This window comes from Myotis yumanensis, unplaced genomic scaffold, assembly GCF_028538775.1.
Source record: "Myotis yumanensis isolate MYYU_CA2020_CCGP unplaced genomic scaffold, mMyoYum1.0.hap1 SCAF_2, whole genome shotgun sequence".
Classification (NCBI taxonomy): Eukaryota; Metazoa; Chordata; class Mammalia; order Chiroptera; family Vespertilionidae; genus Myotis; species Myotis yumanensis.
Genome location: NW_027223753.1, coordinates 179,342,774 through 179,363,580, shown reverse-complemented (window position 1 = coordinate 179,363,580; position 20,807 = coordinate 179,342,774). Strand labels below are relative to the sequence as shown.

At 38.3% G+C, this 20,807-nt stretch overlaps 1 protein-coding gene across 3 annotated transcripts in view; it reads left to right on the top strand.

Moving 5' to 3' along the window:
* KCNMB2 (potassium calcium-activated channel subfamily M regulatory beta subunit 2) overlaps positions 1–20,807 on the top strand; it is a 224,585-nt gene that overhangs the window by 198,079 nt on the left and 5,699 nt on the right. For all 3 annotated transcript variants that reach the window (XM_070403623.1, XM_070403622.1, XM_070403621.1), the window contains exons 3-4: positions 9,460–9,630; positions 11,985–12,180. In XM_070403623.1, the coding sequence (XP_070259724.1) occupies positions 9,460–9,630; positions 11,985–12,180 (367 nt within the window). The remainder of the gene's footprint in view (positions 1–9,459; positions 9,631–11,984; positions 12,181–20,807) is intronic.

Here is a 20,807-nt window from a genome sequence, read left to right as displayed (position 1 = left end):
AAGTATAAACTTTAGTATAAGTATTTTCTCTATGTTATTTATCACAGAAAGAATGTTTTTATTTTTAATTTGATAAGAATTTTTATCATGGATATATGTCAAATTTTATCAAATATGTTTCTCTACATTTAAATACGTGTCCCGCACTCTACTACACTGGTAGAACGTATAAATACGTAAAACATATAAATACATTTCCCGCATACAATGTGATATTATCCTATGATAGTAGGCCTTTAAAAGATTTATGTAATATATTACATTAATAGATAATCAAATTATGACATTATATTCCTGGGATAGCCCAACTTGATCATGATGCATTTCCACTTTAATATATTGCTAGACTTGGTGAACTACCTTGTTTTTAAATTTTGCATTTATGTTTATGAGTAAAATTGATCTGCAGTTTTTCTTTTTGTCTGATTTGGGTTTTGTGCCAAATTTTACTAACCTCATAATAGACTGGGTTGCATCCCATCTTGTTCTACCCTCTGGAATGATTTGTATAATATAGTTAGAACTCACCTATAAATATCAGAGCCCAGTATTTCCATTATAAAGATATTTTAATTTCTTTAATGATTTATAACTATTTTGATTTTCTAGTTGCTTCTAAATCCATTTGTTAGTTACATATTTATAAGAATTTACTACATATTTTAGCAAATTATATATCAAAGTTTTCAAATATCTTGCTATAATTATTTCTAACATCCTCTATTATGTTTGTAATCTATTCTGTATCTGTGCTTATGGTTTTTTTAATTCCTGATATTTATGTGGGACTTCTCTATTTTTTTATTGATAAGTCTTGTCAGAGGTTTATCTATTTCATTAGTCTTCAACAAAAAGTAACCTTTGAATTCATTGATTTCCTAGTATCATTTTATCTTCTATTTTATTTCTGCTAATGTTTCTTATTTCCTTTTTTACACTTTATTTTAATTTCCTAAGTTGGATGCCTAGCACATTAATTTTCCAGCTTTCTTCTTATCTAATATAAACATTTATGATTATATATTTCTATTTATGTATTCCTTTAGTTGCATGACACTAGCTACTCTATAGTGTTTTTCTTATCATTAAGTTCTAAATACATCCTAATTTATCATGTTTTATTCTATGACCCATGAGTTTTGGGGAACTATATTTTTATTTCTATGTATAGAGTCACTCTATTTTTTGTTATTTATTTTTACCATTGTTGCACTAGCCAGATAATGTGGTCAATATAAAGGTAATGCTCCTCAAAGGCTCTTTAGGTTATAGAGATAGTCTAAATTATCTGAATAATTCACATAATTTTCTGCCTTCTTTTATATTTTTTACTAAAGGCCTTTATAAAATTTAATATGCTAATAGATCAGGTAAAAATAAATAAGAATTAGAAATTAAGATACCATTGGGAAATTATGTGATCTGATAAATTAAAGACCTGACTAAAAAGAATTACCTTCTACTTTTGTTCCTATAATTTTGCTCTCACCCATAATCTCTTATCCATAAAATAATATTTTAATCTTCCTTGACAATTAATAACATTAAGTTCATGGGCAAAAGCCCTCATGTTAATGACAGTATCAGGTGTGACTGTCATTTGTTCCCAAACTCAAAAGCACATTCCCCTCAAATGGAATGCACACTTTAAAAAACTGAAAACAGAAAAACAATAAAACTATTCAAATTGGACCATATAAATAAATACCTACTAGCTCAAGGATAAAACACACAATAAAGTCCGAAACTAATAAAACTCATCTTTTATCAGTTTATTAGGATATACAGATGAGAAGCCCATCTCAAAAATATGGAAGGCTTTGATGAACAGAGGGCAGACCAATGGCTGTTTTAATTGATGCCACTCCCAACTCTGGCATATGGGATAACAGGTTGAGTGTTCCTGGGGCAGAAATACATAGCAACTCTGCTCGTTTCAGCTCAGCTGGCACTTCACAATTCATTGCCCTGCAGATTCATCCTCATGGGACAGAACAGAAGGCACTTTTCCTTGAAGTCTGGAAACTAGATCCCTTTTTGCCTGAAAAGCTTGAAGTTTTTCTAGAAGGAATACTAACTTTGTCGGTGGTAGAGTCCAATGGGCACTGATAGGAAGCCAGAAGTCAGGAGCCTGTTCCAGCCAGGGTTCTCTGATCTGTTTGGTTCAATTGACCACGTAGCCTCCCTGTGCTGGCTATCTCACATATTTGTAGCCATTTCTAGCCCAGATAAAAGGAACATATGTTGTGAGCCTAATACACAGAAGAGATTGAACTTACAAAGATGAATGTGGTCTGACTCCAACTCTTGAGCAGTTCTGTATTCAGTGGGCCGGAGAGGCATAAATAATAGATATTCATTATGTTAAGTATTATGTGTAAGTTTCTGAAGCGCTTTCTGCCAAGTAATTTCAGATATGCACAATTCTTCACTTCTAATCACATCTTTCCTATTTCTCTTTTCTACACCCGCTAGGTACCCCCTCACCTCCCTACAACTTCGGGACCCTTTGCAGTCCTGTCTTCCTGCCTCTCTGTGCTATCATACCCTGGCTGTCTTTTGTTCCTCTGACTGCCTAGAAAGTCTCATTAAAACCCAGTGTCAATTGTTACTTCTGGACACAAATGATGCCTAGATCTAGATCTTCATCCCCTACACCCTGCTTTTTTCCAACTCCTCGTTACCTGACACCTGAAATGCAAGGAGAATTTCAGAATCAATCTCTTTGCATTCAAACGTAAAGCTTTCTAAGCAACCAACCACGCTAACATGAGTGGTCTTTCTAAAGTACAAATCTAATCATACCACTTCCTTGCTTAGATTATTTTAATTGCTCCTCTAACTTCAGAAAACACACAAGACCCTTTATCTCTGGCCTCTTCTTATCCCTCACCCACCAGATCCTGGAATCCAACCATACTCATCTACCCCAACTCCCTCACAATCTGCCTGGATTTTCTTCCTCTTCTCAATTGTTTGCTCATTGGAGGCTCAGTTCGGCCTGTCACAGGACCTGAAACATCCCTGCTTAAACAAAGTTATGGCCTCCAACTGGCAGCCTTCTAAACCACCTTCATGCTGATTTAATCACAGCCCTGGGTCAATTTACCTACCATTAACCCTTCATGGAATGCCCAATACAGTGGCAGCCAATTTGCCTGAAGCCAATATGCCAAAAATATTCATTTGCCAGTTAATCATTTTGATGAATTTATCAAATTTGCAATGTTCCAAAAATTTTGTATGATCACCCTAACTCCACATAGTTCAGTGGGTTAGCAGGGACCAAAAAGGTTGCAGGGGTTCAAGATTTGGGGCCCTCAGACCCTGCCTCTCTGTCTCTCAGTGTCTGCAGCCACTGTCCCTCTACCCATCTGCCCCTCTGTCTTTCCTTCCCTTTGTCCTGGACACCCTTTGCTTCTAGTCTTCCCTTCTCTCTGTCCCTTGGTCTTTCCTCCTTACCCCCACCCCAGTCATGCCCTACTGCTCTCTCTGATCTTCAGTTTCCCCTCCACTCTGCCCCTAGGTTGCCTCACTCTAGGATCAGCAGGTTAGACTGTTCATTATGCTGATCTGATTCTCTTCAATTTTGCCCCAGCAGAGAGTCTCACCATTTTTGCCTAGATCCCTCCTATTAAAATAACAGGACTAGAGCAGAGACACATTAAGCATTTTGTAAAATGATGTTATAAAGACAAAATAAAAACCAAGTAAATTAAACTTCATGAATCTTTAAAAAGCTATTAAAAATGTCCATCCAAAATCAATTACTGTAACCTTATGAATGGTTAAAAGAAACAAATGTGGGTAAACTGATAAAGCTGACAAATATATCAAAATAATCATAATGTGAAATTTGCCATAAGGATCTCAGTAATGCTAAAATGTTAGCAAAATAGCAAAAGACTCTAAAAATAATTTTTAAAAATAAATATACACTGAAAGGCTCCCATAGGAAATATTAAACTTTTGTTACATCTATTAAAAGAATATATTCAGACACCTAGTCAAGAAAGATGTATCTTTGAATATATTCATAAGCACATATTTATAAAAAGACTAAGCCTCCCTAGAAAACAGCTTTTTAAAAAATCAAACAGATCTTAAAATACTGGTAAAAAGAATATGTTCATAAGAATACACTTTATAATTGAGTGTATTTTTGAAATATAGTTTTAAAATATTTATAAGAAAAATGCACTCATATTAATTTACTAATATAACCACACTTCTTAAAATGACTTTATTACATCTGTAAATGTGATAAAGTGGGCAAATTATTCATGTAGCAAAGTAATCCTTCAATAAATTGGTGAATTGACTCATCTTGGTGCATTAGCCTTTCAGTATCTGATCCCTTGGCAAATCCACCCCCAATATACTGACCTGCTTCCCTCTTGTACTCCTCTCTAATCAGCCTCATTGAAATGCACATAATTATTGGTATCTCTCCAGTTCCCTCAGGATATGTTTTATTCACTTTGTATCCCAGAACTTAGCACAGTGTGCTATGAAGACTTAAAAAACATTGACAAATGAATTAATGAATGATCTTTACCCTGTGTACTTTTACCTGAATACTTTTCTCCTGCAGACTAAATACTCAGAGAATCTTAATTTAAATCGGATAAAGATAGGAGAAAAATATTTTTTGCACATTTTACTCTTTATATCCATGTTTGTATGTATATAGCCTCATAAATATTTTGCTTATGAGCTATAGATCTAATATCAAAGTTTAAGAAACTATCTACATATGGAGCTTGAAATAAAATTGTACTGTGTTGACTATTGCTTGGGGTAAAAATTAAGCTTTACTGGACAATTGAAAATATTTTTATGTAAAATATTTTGTTAAGTTTGGCTTTGCCTTGTAGACTTATCAATAATTCATATGCTACAAAAGGATTTGGGCAAAATGTTGCCTATATATGTAGAAAAGTGTACAGATCTACTATTTGTTATTGTCAACATGTGTATCCATGATACTAATTCATGGCTCACCAGGAACCATGAAGCCAAGACTGCCCCATCAGAGTTTAAACATACTGCTTTGCCAACACACACCAAGGCTAGATCTGCTTCATACTTATAAATCCAATTTCCTCCTTTTTACCTACTATTGGACATCCCCATATTTGAAACTGAATTTGTAGTCATGCCCCAGACTCATTCTTCTTCCTGAGATCTCAACTTTAGTGAACTACATTGGCCTTTATTCCCTTATTTCTCCCAAACCCCCTTTTAAGTAGATTCACAGAGAATAGTTACAAAGAGCACAAGGGAGATAAAATATTAGCTGTTAGTAGTGGCACAGTAACTCCCAAAGTACAAAGCTTTCTAGTATTAAGGATGATGTTTAGGCTTGAAACCCAAAATACACCATTGGACTTCTTCTCCCTAGCATTGAAGATAACTTGGGATGGGACGGACCACCTCACTAATCCACTTAGTCTCAGGCTGTGGACATTCCCTTCTCCAACTAGAACTTACTACATGGAGATAGGAAGTTCACACCAGGCCTGACTGAACAAAGGCAAGTCCAAAGGATGAAAAAAATTGTGCTTCAAACTCACCCAAAAGATAGAATTGACCCCTGACTGTCAGACTCTGGCCCATCTCACCAATCAATTAATCATTCCTCTCCACCTGAGCTCAGGACGCTATGTTTGTGGGGGAGAGAATCTATAAATGTACAATCAACCTCTCCCTTCTTACCAGGGTAAAAGTCCTCTCTTTGGGGCCCTGATAAGTAGGAAAATAAGGTTTCCTGCTTTAATACTCGCTCCCAATTCCCCAGTCATCTAAGCTAAGTTCTTGGGCATAAATCTGAACTACATCCTTTTTCTTACTTCCTAATCATCCCCTATATTCTATTGATCACCAGATCCTGAAGTTTTATCCCCAGATCTTTCTCCACGCCTCCTTTTTTCTCCATCCAGCCTACCTTGATCCTAGATCCTCATAATCTTTTGCCAGCACAACAGTAACTATCTTCTAATTCTTATTTCTGATTTAAGTCTTGTTCTATTTCTAATCCATTGTTTCTCCACATTACAGCCAGAATGATCATTCTGAAACTCAATTCTTATTATGTCACCCTCATGTCACATACAGCTTTCCATTAAACTACAGGAATAAGGGCCAAACTCTTTAGAATGAATTACAGAACTCTTATGTCCTACTACCTTTCCAAACTTAACTGCCCTGTTTACCCATTCCATACTAATTCCAGTAACATGAAAATGCTTGTAGTTTCTGACAGTCACTATGCAGCTGCAAATCTTCATCTATTTGTTCATGTGATTCCTTCTGTCTAAAATACTCTTGACTCCCTGTCTCATTTGGTTAACTCTGATTCAACTTTGAAGATTCTGTTGAAGCCATCACTCCTTCACTAGCTTCCCGTGATCTCAATACTTATCCCTGCTCTGCTCCCTCAGGCTGGGGAAGTTACTCCTCTTCTGTACTCACTCTGTGAATAGCTCCATCATTGACTTGACTACCCTGCGTTGATTTTTTTTTTCATGTCTGTCTTCCTCTTGATTAGTGGCCATTTCACCAGTAACTAGAAGTTACCAGCACTCAAGATAAATTTGTGGATTTAAAATGAACTCTTTGTTTTCCTAAATCATTCATTCCCTGATTTATTCATTAATTCAATAATAACTTATTAATGAATTTTATGAATTTCACCCTACTCACCCACTTTTGTTTTGCTGAGTAATATCCTAATTTTCCAGATGTGTCTGGCCTGTGTGGAAATCAATCATTTTCCCGCTTCGCTACACATTCCAGAGCATATGAAGACATTTGTTAGCCATTTTCAAATTGTGATTTGTAAATTACCCACTTGAATCATTTTTATATGCTCTTGTTCCAGTGACATTCCTGACTGATTACACTTCATCTTTTTTATGAGGATAGACTGACATAAGTGATGTTGTCTAACAGCCTAACACTGGAACTGAGACTACTGCTCCCTCCTTGCTGGCTTCCATCTGCAGAAAATGCAACTCTCAATAGCAGCCATCAGAATTAACTACATTTTGATGAACAATAATAGCAAAGTAACATCAGATTATAATTTCACAGAAGGTCTTTAAAGTCAAATTCAGCCTGTCTCTTCTTGTTTCAGAAATTTGCCTGCTCAAGAGCTTTAGCTGCTAATGGGCACTGATTTTCTTTTTTCTTTTTTCTTTTTTTCATTCCAGTTCATAAAGGGTCAAGTTTAAAGAGATTTGATATAAACCCTACATTTTCCAAAGAAAATCTCAGAAAACAGTAGGAAATAATTGGAGGGTGGGGGGTTAGCTAGTCCAGGAGCAGTGGGCTTGGGAACCTGAGAATAATGAACAATAGGCTCTCTCCATGCTTCTGGCAATGAGGATAATGAATGGCCAGAGTGAGTGAAGGCAGGAGCCAGGAAGGATGCAGCCATGAAAAGATGAATAACAAAGGCCTCTCTATTATTCTCTTCCCATGATGGGCCCATCCCTCCAGGAAAGAGTAAGATTTCTATAAACTATCTCATAAAGAGAACTTTAAAATAATAGCAATAATAGTAAACTAATTGGTTGATTTTACATCTAATAACCAGATTAATAAATACTATACCCTAAAACCTTTCAGAAATATATTAAGTATATAAACAACCTCATTTTTCTATCAGGAATCAAAATATTTAACAACCAGCCCAAAACGTAGCAGCCAGTAGAGCAGATGCCTGCCATAGACACTAGTGAGGCCATCCTGGAGCACAGAGTTAAATGAATATTCACACAATTGAATATACACACACCTGCACAAATACCAGACATCTCTTCCCTCTCCTGCCAAGTTCTATACTGAATTCTACTCTAGTTTCTTTTTTAAACAACAAGAATGACTAATGATAAAAATGTTAAAGAAAAACCTGAAGTTATTCTTGTGTATGTTGTTTTATTGTCTGAAGCTAAAAAAAATACCAGAGTTTCTTTCTCCATTTCAGTCTTCTATGTGTTCTCTCCCTTTCCAGGCCCTAAAGACCTACAACTCCCCAACTCCCACACCCCTATGATTCAGAGCTCCCATCTCAAAATAGAAACTAAACGAGATCTCATACTGCTCCTTGGCCACCTGCCTTGATGGAATCCCTGAGCATTGCCTTCTTTCCTATTCTTCTCACAGATCTCTCCAAGCACCCCCAGCAATTTCTTACTTCTTTTCTACCTTTTCTTCCAGGCCTGTTTCAAATCCAATGCTCTACTGATGAGCTTTTTATGTTTTTGGGGTGTATTTTTGGGGGGCCATTCAATCATTTAAAAATTCTTTGGAGAATAATAATTTTAGGATGTTCTGAAGCTCATGTCATGAACCCAAACTCTCACCCCATTTTTCAAAGGGAACATATACATAATGCTAGTTATTCTACTGGATAACTTATGCCTCTCATTTAACCATTACAATGCAGTTTACACATCATTTCCACTTTCCAGGAACCTGAGAATCAGAAAGGCTGAGGAACTTGTCATTGATCACAGAGTTAGTAAGCAGTGAAGTCAAGTTTTGAATTCAGGAAATCATTTTACTCCAATTTCATGTTCTTTCAGACCCAATATTGCTGCTGTGTGATAAGTAACAAAAATAATAGTAATAACTATCCAAAGTTATAGAGTCTTGCCTTAATTTGACTAACATTTTTCTAAACTCACTCAAGGGTTTACACATAAAAGAAGGCTGATTCACCACTCCACATCTCAACATTGCTTGTAAATCTTAAGCCAACATAACCCTAAGCAACCCTAAGCATGAGGAAAATGTTAACCAAAATAACTTCTGTATTTTACTGCTGGTGGAAATAAGGTGTGAAGTTGACAGATTCTGAATTAACGTTCCATTATGTATTTAGAGAGTATAAAAATATCAGTGATGATCAGCTGGGGGTTAAATGGCAAAGGAACAAACCCAAAGCATTACGTTAAAGGTTGAGAGGATTGCTTCCTTTCTTTAGATTTAGAGAGAAGGAAAAAATATTTGCAGGTAGACATGGGCTCAAGTAAAGAAGGACTTCTTTTTTTCTTTAAAGAAAAATTCTTGGTATACATTATAATAATTTATATTTTTAAAACACTTATAATTTTATTGTTGTTTTGAATATGCTCCTGAGATTTTTTTTATCAAACTGTCTATATTTTATCAGCAAATGGTCAAATAATGCAGTTGTCCCATGAGAGAAAAGAAGAGGAAAGTTTGGGCTACTTGTTTTTCCTCAGGGTTGGGGTGTGTGTGTGTGTGTGTGTGTGTGTGTGTGTGTGTGTGTGTTGGGTGACAATGGGCACACACTGGGATCTAATTGCACTCAGGCAGGTTTGGAGGGGCTCCTCTCGGCCTCCCTGCCCTAAGAAGGCATGGGCAGTGACGTACCTATTCTCTGGTAACTGTAAATCTCATATAAGACTTTATTATTTTCAACCTCAGAAATATTTACCAAAAAATCAGGGACCACGACCTCTTGGACAAAAGGAAAACTGTCACAGCACTGAAAGCAGGAGAGGACCGGGCCATTCTCCTGGGACTGACCATGATGGTGTGCTCCATCATGATGTACTTTCTGCTGGGAATCACACTCCTGCGCTCATACATGCAGAGGTAACACCATTAGCTGGTTGGGTCACTTGTCTTTGTCTCCCCCTTCTCCCTCTTCCCCCATAGATTATCAACCTCAGATCCTCTTCCTCCCCTTCTTTCCAAATAATAACTTTAAGCCTTGAACATAATATTTTTCAATAATGTTGTCTAATAATGATGGAATAGCTCTGTGTATAAACTTCCTACTATGTACCAGGATCTATAGGTTACTTGTTTAATTCTCATAACAATTTTATAAGGTAAATATGAATATACACATCATAAAAATGGCAATACTGAGGCTCAGGATAGAAATAATTTGCCCAGCGCCACACAGATCTAGCATATGGCAGAGCCAAGATTCAAACCCACATCCCACTAATTCCGAGGACCCTGTTCTTGCCTCTTCACACTTCTGTTCATTCTCCACTCTCATTCCTCCTTCCCTCCCCCACCCCACTCCTCCATCACCCCACACATCAGTGATCTCAACTGCACATTTAAACTTCCTGAGAAACTTTTTAAAATACTGATCTCATTCCCCACCACCATCATCCCAGAGGTCATATTTAATTGGTCTGGAGTGGAAACCAGTCATCAGTATCTTTTAAATTTCTCCAGGTAATTCTAATATGCTGTCAAGGCTGAGAAACACTGCAGTGCACCAACTTGAAAAAAATTACAGATTTTGAACGCTTTTCATGTTAATATGTGCCCATGGTTTACTGAATAGATAGGGAGGCAGTTAAATACTGAGATATCATGTGTATTCTCCCCTGAGTAAGCCACAGCATCTCTAGCTAACTCTGACCATAAATTGGACACTTTGAGCACAGGAGAGCCCAGCATTGCTCCAACAAATAGGGAAAATCTCACAGTGGTTCAGCTTAAAGAGATGAGAGTCTTTCAAATGAAAAACTGAGGTTTCAATCCAAAAAAGAATCAAAAGATTTTGTGGCATTCAGTTCTCCACCTAAATTAATACTTTCACATAGAAGCAAGCTCTAGCTGAAACACAGTAATTTGCTGAAATTAAGGCATCTTCTTTCCCATTTGTGGCTGCTCTGCTCTATTTCTCAGATGCCTTCAGCTGTCTCCTTCTCAATGAAAGTGCTGATTGCTGCCTCGGGCTCCCAGTGTTCACTGGTTCCAAAACCACTTTCAGATCCTCACATCTGCTTGGAGCCATCAAAGACTCTTTCCTCCCTGATAAGCAAACTCTGACCACCCAGATCCTAGGAAAATACAATTTGCCACACCGGGGGCGGGAGCGGGAGGGGTTCAGGGCTACTATGCTGCCTCTGGCATAAAACTGGACATGACAAGGGGGGGCCCTTCAACACATGTTCTGCAAAAGGAAGGGGTAGCCATCTGCAAAGAAAACAGCTGTCTTCTGTTCACGATGGTTATCAGCTTATCCCCAGAAACAAACCCTTGATTGCTGGTGTTTCTTCCTAGTCACAAATGTGACTCTTGATCAGATACTTTTAAAGACTTTAGAATGAAATGCTGGCCAATGAGCAGCTGGAAGTTGTTGGTTTGGTTTGTTTTTTCTAACTGAGAGGCCCCAAGAGGACACTTGTCCTCTTCTCCACAGCACAGCTCCATGGAACCAGTCTGGGCCTTGGAGAAATCAGGATTGAGTGGAATCACAATCTCCATCGCTCACTATCTGCATGTCTTCACATGCTACTTGTTTTCTCTGACCCTCAGTTCACTCGCCTTCAAAGGGAATTAATAGCCAACATACAGAGTTGTTGGGAGGATAAGAGGGGATAATGCATATAAAACACCAGTTAGGGGGAAAAGGGATACCCAAATGATTGCTCTTGGTACAAAGGGTGGAGCTATCTTTCCTCCCTTATTAGAAAGGCCTTAAAGAAATGTATTCCTGTCCCTCCGTGTGTCGAATTGGACCTCAAACCCCTCCATCCCTTTGTCATCTTCCCTCCTCTTCTCCCCTTATACCGTCTCTGCTACAAACTGGGCAGGCTTTGCAGAGGTGAGGACTGGGCGTGGCAGGAAGCTGCTTGACAGGTAATACAGGTGAGTTCAGGTTTGATGTCATAAGATGTTTTATGCTTATCAGTGAATCTGAGATAGGAAAGAAATAACTGAAACCGAGCATTGGAAAATATTATACTATAACCAATGCGAGTCAGTGAAAGAGTTCTTAGGTGCCAGGTAAATTTATCGATGTTTATATGATGGTTTGCCCAAAGCTGCTCTATTCAAAAGTCTAAACTTTAACAACTAGGTTGTATTATAGATTTTAAAAAGATTCTTCAGGCTAAAGACCAATGATCCCCTCTAATTATGCCTTCCTTGCTGTAAGCGCTTTGGACCTTGTGTTTACTCTCCCTGTCTCTCTGAAGCGTGTGGACCGAGGAATCTCAATGCACCTTGCTGAATGCGTCCATCACGGAAACATTTAATTGCTCCTTCAGCTGTGGCCCGGACTGCTTGAAACTCTCTCAGTACCCCTGCCTCCAGGTGTACGTCAACCTGACTTCTTCAGGCGAAAAGCTCCTTCTCTACCACACCGAAGAGACGATGAAAATCAATCAGAAGGTAGGTCACCCCCGCAGGGATCCCACACCCAGCTCCCCTCTCTGAAGACCCCTGTGCCAGCATTTCAAAGGAAAGCACCACCAGGGAGCAGGCCCTGCCTCATCTGTACACAGAACTCGCTATTTGACTCTGGCCTGGGGAACATTTATTTTCTGTGCACGTTGTGGACAAATCATTCCCCCATGCTGTGGTAGTGCAGATTTACCCTTTCCTTCCATTTCGGAGAGAAAACCTCCTGTCTTTATTTATACACAACTGGACTGAATCTCTCAAAGCAAACATGCAGCTCAGTCAGAGTGCTACCGGCCAGAAAACCAGCTATTTGCCATATACCTGGGAGCCATGAGGTAAAGCTGTATTTGGCTTTTCCACAGTCATTGTCACTGAGTCCTGTGGTCTTGGGGATGTTACTTAACTTCTCTGAGCCTCAGCTTCCTTATCTCTGAAAAGGTAAAGACGATGGTCATCTTTCAAGGTCATTGTGAGGGTTAGAGTGGAGAGTGTAAGATGCTGAGCGGAGCACGGTGCCTGGCACAGGGCAGACCTTTGATTCACGGTCACAGTGTGCGTGCCTGTGTGTCTTTCTCCATGTATGTTATGTCCATAGGGGCTGCATTTTCCAGCCCTGATATGCTCACATTCACAGGGTGGGTGCTCACAAATGTGTATTGTATTAAAGCTGCACATAAAATTTGTAGTTCTAAAGTCTGGGATGACCAGTAAAGTGTCAGCAGAACCAACCTGCTATTATCAGTTTGAAGTTAAACATATTTAGTTTGGGGCTTATGGTAGTAATTCAGAGGCCAGAGCACTCTCATAGGCCAAAACAACCTGAAGCCTCTCCAGTAAGATAAATGGCCCTCATGACCCAGACACTGCCCTCTTGAACTCTTGTCCTTCTTGTAAAAGCTTTTCATTACAATTACCAGCACTTAAGTGACATAGATTGTATGTATTGAAGCTTTGAAGTTTGATACTCTAACATAGGCTTTATTTTGTGATATATTGACACCTACATTTGGTTTTTATTGCAATAACTTAAAAGAATTCTTGTAAATATCTCTGAGGAGTCAACACAATGAATATTTCAGGGAATGTCTTTTGAAGATCTCTGCTCTGATTTCCTTTGTTTGTGGGAGTCACAAATAATACCACCATTTTCTGCAAATTTATAAAGCTCAGCTCTCCCACAAAGCGTGTGTTTTTCAACATCTTCCCTCAAGTCAGATTTCTAAATCAAAGCTGACCTGTAACAACGAAGGCCTATAAAACTCTCAAATCTTCACGGAATTGGAAATTGGCCAAAGTTGAATAAGCATTTAAAAAGTGGGACATCTTTCCATTTCCTTGCTTTGACATTTTATCACTACAGCCCTGTGAATGCATAAACACGGCTATAAACAGGGATTGGACCTACCATAGAAAGCCTCCGTTAAAAATTTAGGACAAGTATCTTGTCTGCTGTCAGCATGGTAGTAGGTCATTTGTTTGTTTGCCCCATTACCTTGTTTTTAACTGTGAATTACAGCACACCTGTAGAAACATGCAAGAAGTGAAAGTATACAGCTCAAGCATTTATTACAGAGATCCCCATGTAACAACCATGAGAGTAAAGAAACAAAACATCTCCTACACCACAAAAACACCCTCATGCCTCCTCCCAATAACTATTGGCTCTGCCCCCTGCCAAAGATAACAGCTGTCCTGATATTAGGGCAATTACTTTCTTTTTTTTTTTTTTTTGGAGTTTTATCACCTAAGCATATATCCCTACACAGTATATTTTAATTTTGCCTGGTTTTTAAACATGATGTAAATGGAATCATACAGAATATTTCTCTTTGTGCCTGGTCTCCTTCACATGATGCTCTATTTGTTAGAGTCATTCCATTTGGTGGTAGTTCATTCACTTATACTAAAGTATTATAGCCCATGGTATCAACATGCCAATTTATTTACTCATTCTACTGTTGATGGAAATTTTGAGTTTTCTACAGTTTGGGACCATTACTAATACTAGTAATTCTGCCAGGCATATTCTCATATCTGTCTCTTCATGCACAAGCACACACATTTCTGTCAGGTATAAACCTGGGAATGGAATATCTAGAAAATAGAGTATACTTATCTTAGTTTAGGAGATAATGCCAAATGGTTTTCCAAAGTGCCTCTCACCAACTCTATGGGTATGAGAGTGTTTATTGTTCCAAATCCTCACCAACACTTGGTATCATTTGTAATTTTAATTTCAGCTAATATGACAATATTTCCTTTGGTTCTCATGACTCAAGTGCCTTTTCACTTACTTACTGGCCATTTGGATATCCTCTCTTGTACAATGTCTGTTCAAGCTCCTGGTCCATTTTTCTATTGGAGTGTTTCTTCTTCATATTCCTTCTAGGAATTCTTTAAATCTAGATATTCCCTCCATTGATTAGTATGTCTTGCAAATATCTTCTCCCATTATGTGGCCTTCTCACTCTCTTAATGATATCTTTGAATGAAAGAAGTTTATAATTTTATTACAGCCAAATGTTATATTTTTCGGTGTGTTATTTTTGTGCATGTGTGTGCAGTGCGTCCTATTTAAAGTGTCTACCTACCCTGAGGTCATGAAGTCATTCTCCTAAGTTATCTTCTAGAAGCATATGTTTTCTCTTTTCACACTTAGAGTACGATCAACCTGGAATTGATACTTAGGTAGAAGTCAAGTTTCTGTGGGTTTTTTTTGTTTGTTTGTTTTTAATATGAGCATCCATATGCCCAAATCCATTTATGAAAAGATCACTCTTTCCTTACCCGATTATTTTTATAATCCCATTTCCCCTTCTATTGTCTTGAAAGTTATCTGTTCTATTGTTATTATTTTAGTGTTTAGCCTACAGATTACAACTTGCAATCTTGACTAATCAAGAACAATAAAAAATTTCATTCACTGAGGATAAAATTCTAAGTTTGTCATTATTTTGTTTCTGCATGTTGAAAACATGCCATTCTCTTTTGGTGAGCATTTTTACTATTTAGAAATCAGCTTTAAGCTAGTTGCTGCTTCTTTGAAGGTAATCTTCATCTATTTTAAAGATTATTTTCTTTGGTTTTCTGAAATTTAACTGTTATTTTCCAAAGTGCAGGTTTATTTTTATTTGGCTTACTTAGTGTTCTCAGGGCTTCTCTCCCTGTACCTTGAGATTCTTTGTCAATTTTAGATAGTTTTTCATCATTATCACATCAAATACTATCTCTGCTCTCATTCTCTCCCATTTCTTCTGCTTAAAATCCAAATTGGCCATATGTTAGGTTTTCTCAATGTATCCTCTGTGTGTTTTATTCTCTTTTTTTATTTTTCCTCTTTTTGTCTCTCTGAGCTTGGATATTGACCTATCTTCTAATTTGTAGTTCTTTCCTCAGCTCTGATTAATCTACTGTTAAATCCATCCTTTGAGTTCTTAATTTCTCTAACTGTAATTTTCATGCATAAAACACCCATTTGGGTCTTACTTTATAATTTTTACTTTTCTGTAATATTCTAATTCTTTTCTTTTAAATCCTTTGGCATAAAAAAGTAGTTATTTTAACGTTTATTTTGATGATTTCAATATCTGAAGCCCTTATATGCCTATTCTTTTCTCTTGGTATTTTTATTTCCATGTTGTATAATGTCTGGTTAATTTTTATTAGGTTTCGGACATCATATTTGTAAATTATTATAATAATAATTAATCCTAGAATTAGGTCATATTTTCCAAAACTTATTTCCATTTGCCTATGCCAGGCCCCTGGGGATATTAGCCATTAATGATCATCTCATTCTGACTTCATAAGTTGAGACAGTCAAGTCTGAACTGAAGTCCCTGTTTGCTTCAGGTTTACCATTACTCTTATGATGCAGCCCTTAAGAGTCCCAACACAAAGTGAATGAGGGGAAGTCATCAGGGGCCCCACTTGATAGGTCCTCCCTCTGCAAGGCTGTCAGAAATATCATTCAGCCTTCCAGGCTCTCGGCCCTCTCCTGGAATCAGCAGATGCTCCCAGGGGAAAGGTGGCACCAAACACTGACTCCCCTCCCTGGCCTGGTAGTTCTTCACTCTCTGAATAGCTGTCCTCTTCTCTTAATCAGAAATATAGCCCAGCCAGCATGGCTCAGTGATTGAGCGTCAACCTATGAACCTGGAGGTCATGGTTCGATTCCTGGGTTGTGGGCTCAATCCCCGCCACCCCAGTGTGGGGCATGCAGGAGGCAGCCAATCAATGATTCTCTCTCATCATTGAGGTTTCTTTCTTGCTCTCCCTCTCCCTTCCTCTCTAAAATCAATAAAAATATTTTTTTAAAAATCAGAAATATATACATTGAAAATACAGTTATCTGCATGTCAGCAGGCCATTAGACCATGATCTTAGTCCAGCATGAAAAATATTCAGGATATTTCTGGGAGTCGGGGTTAAAATACTCTTTATGTGGATCTCTCCTTCCTATTACCCTTCCCCAAGCTCACTAAAAATAATAGCTTTCCCCCTAGTTACCAAAAAAATGGCATTTTTATTCAGATACATAAGACACTACCGACAATGTTTGATTTGAGACAACAGGAGGCAAAGGATATCAAGCAAGCAAGCTGTCGGTATCTTTGTAGAAAATATCCAAAAGGATTTTATTTTTAAATTTTTACACTCTCTCATATATCCCTTTTCCTTAGCCTGCAAACACGGTGCCCAGCCTCTCGTCAACGTTACAGCTAAAGCTGCTTAAGCTGATACGCTGGCTCCTCTTGTGGAGCAATTGCAAGTGGGCTCAAGGCCCCTGGCTCCCCTAGTCACAAGGTACCACTGGAATCTTAAACGGCGGCTAAGTGTTAATTCACTACGGTTGTTGAATTTCTCAGAGCTTTGGGCGTTTAAACATTTATACCCACCAGGGATTCTTAAAACATACCCATCTGGTTTGAAAGTAAATTTAAAGTGAATTTTGGTGCAAAACAAGAAAATAAACCCATTTTTTTGGTATGTGGTATAATGCTATATATGTGGTATTTGGTCTATCGTGGAGAAGATGGCTATTTTTGGTGAAGAATAAGTTCCATAAATTAGCCAGTTAGTTACCACTCCAAACTCAGTGTCACCCCACATTTTGTCACTCATTCTGAAGCCTTCTGGGCTCAATCCTGAGAATATGCATATCTAGGACAAGGTTTCTCAACCTCAACACTATTGCTGTTTGGGGAGGAATAAATCTTTGTTTTCTGTGAAGGTGGGTGGGGGCCTGTCCTGTATATTGTAGGATGTTTAGCAGCATCCCTTGCCTCTACCTACTAGATCCCTAACATCCTCCTCCCTCCAGCTGTGACAACTAAAAATGTGTCCACACAGTTCTGAAACACTGCTCTAGGTTTTATTCCACTTTGAGCTTGGATGCTGTGAGATTCTGGAATCCTAAGCAAACCTTGTACTCATTGAGTTCCTCTGTACAGCATTGGTAGGGTAAGGGGAGAAGGGAAGAAAATTGAGTGGAGTTGAGAATCTAAATGTGAAGAAAACAGGGACCCGACATTTATTAAGTGTCTACTATGAATCTGAGCCCAGCGCTATGCTAAGAACTTTATAAAAATTATCTCATTTAATCCTGACTAAATCCCTACTTCTAAAGATTTTATCAGGAGCTCAAAATGTGCCAGGCGCAGTATAGTACTCAATATTTTACATGAAGCTCACTTATTTAATTTCAGCAGAAATCCCAAGTATTAAGCACCGCTATTATCTCCACTTCACAGTAATGAAGCTGAGCTCAGAAAATGAAATGATTTTCCCAAAGTCACACATTCACTAACTAGGTCTGAATTAAAAATCTAAGTCTCTTTACCTCATCATACTATCTCTTAAAGAGAAAATATTAGAGCATTCTCTTGAGAAAGGAAAAGATAAGAGTTCTGAAAAATCTAAATTCCTTGAAATATTTATCTTTCCGATGGCATATTTTAGTGAACAGCTGAAACTTCATGCCATTCCATCATATCCTGGAGGTACTTAAGTAAAAGGCCATGAGCAAAGAACAGAATTATCTGTGATCCATAGGGAAGGTCAAGGGTGTATATTTAGTACCAGTTTACAGAGGGTGAATATTAAACAGATATAAGTGCAACCTGATAGTGGGGAGGGTAGAAAGCCTGCTGGAAATTTGACATATGACATCCTCAAAACTAGCACCTTAATTTTAGGGATATTTATTAGGCATTAGCTGAAACTGCAATGGACCAAAGATTCAGAAATGCTTTGGTTATTGATGGAGTTTAGTCACTGCTCACCAAAACTGAATTCTGGAACAGCTAAGTGTACCTTTACGCATAAATGAAAGGAGGAATGTGCCTGAAGGAGGCTCATACTGAGCATCAAGAAGAGAAGCATGGGGAAAGAACCTACTCCTTTCTAATTTCCAAGAAAGGGGAACCTGGTGAAGAGCAAGGTCAGTTTACATATCTGACTTACTCTCAGCCTAATTGGAGACGTTATGGGTCGGGGAGCTCCACGGGTTAATGCTCTGGGAATTGACTAATCCCAAGGCCCTAGACAGCTTCTATTTCGTTAGTGGATTTCCTGGGTCTCTAAGTATCTTCTCTGTTCCAAATCAAGCAGAAATGCTGTCATAAATGTGAAAGCTTGGGAAAACACGAAAAGGAAAAACCTCTCTCAGGAGGAACCTGTCTCGATACTGAAAGAAACAGGTACATAGCAGAGTGTGAATCCTATTTTCCTTTCATCTACCAAACATTTCACGCAGTCCTGCTGGCCAAAATCAAGCAAACACTAGAAGCACAAACTAACAAGTATAAACTAAATTTTGCAGGATTCACTTTCTTACAGAGTAGGAAGTCTTAAAAGGAAAAGAACATAGGGTTCCAATTTACCCTCTAAGCTCCTCTGTCCATCACTGATATTCAAAGAATTTAAAAGACCGAAATGTGCTGGGAAGCCAGAGTAGCCCAAGGCTGCCAGCTGGTGACTCTATCTACGTTCTTTGAATGTAGGGATGATTTTTTTCCTCTGGCACAGAACATAAATCCTGACACATCGTACATGCTTAATAAACATGTGCACAATATTTGTTATTTGAGGACACTGGAAAAAGTTCCATCTGACTTTGGAACCTAGAAAATATTTTCTTAAATTGATTTTAGGAGAGAGAGAGAGGGAAAGAGGAATATCAATGTGAGAGAGAAACATAGATTGGCTGCCTCCTGTACACACCCTGACCAGGAAATCAAACCCATGTCCTAGAAATGTGTCCTGACTGGGAATCAAACCCACGACTTTCAGGAGCATGTGACAACGCTCCAACCAACTGAGCCACACGGGCCAGGGCAGGAGCCAAGAATATTCATGTTTCACATGAGTAATGTTTTTATTTTTGTTTTCATTTTTATCTCATAGATATTGTGGACTAGAATGCCCTGGCTACTAAAGAGTTCTCAGCAAATTTGTGGCCCGCCTCTGTGAAAGGGTATACTCTTTACTGAAAGCCTTTTTAACCTCATTCCTGGTGACATTTATTTCATCCTCCACCCTTGTTTGTGTACTTTTCCATTTCCTTTTCATTGATCTACCTTATATTGTTTATGGGGTTTTTTTAATCCTCACCCGAGGATATGTCTTTATTAATTTAGAGAGAGAGGAAGGAAGTGAGAGCAAGAGAGAGAGAGACATTGATGTGAGAGAGAAACATCAATCAGTTGCCTACCGTAAGTGCCCAGAGTGGGGATCCAACACAAAACCTAGGTATGTGTCCTGACCTGGAATCAAATCCACAATCTTTCTGGTGTGCAGGACAATGCTCAACCAACTGAGCCACCAGCCAGGGCGTGTTTATGTTTTTGATGCCTATGCCTAGCATACCCCCTGGCACACTGGAGACAATAGTGATTGGATTTTATTAACATCTAACCCTTCTGAAATAAGACACCCTTCTTTTTATAAAAGAACAAACCCTTCCCCTAAGGTGTACCTAAGAATTGATAGCTCCCTTCCTACCATCAGATGGAAAAGGAGGCTGACAGGTGAGGTTATTCAGCCACACACCCGCTCCGCCTGGCCCCCACTCCTCCCCACAGCCTTCATTTTCAGGTGAAGGCCTGTCACTTTGGGCTTCACACAGGCCTACAAAGAATGTCTAAGCAAAGCTCAAGAGGTAGTTTCTCAAAACTTCTATCGTGAAACTAAAAATAACTCTACTGGTGTAAAAGATTCTAGAAATAAGCCTGAGAGAAAAATATTCAGTGACTTTCCAAAGAACTAGGGAGAAGATGCAGTTGCTGGACCTTTGTTGTCATGTTGAGAAAGGACAGTCAGGGGAAGGTGACAGGAGCCAGGTGTCCTCAGCTGGGAGAGGAAAGATCATGTTGTGGGGTCATCGCTGTGGTTTTCAATACTAAAGAGAATTTAAGGATTTGGGAAAGCAGGAAGGTTTATTAACAAAATTCAGGATGAAGAGAGATGTGGGACTAAATCTTCCATCGAATGGCTGCCTCAGAGGTTTGCTAGGTTTATATATTCACATGTTAAAGCACGAAAGAATGACCTATATCCATGGTAAAAAAATATATATATTAACATACTAGAGACCTGGTGCATGAATTCCTGCA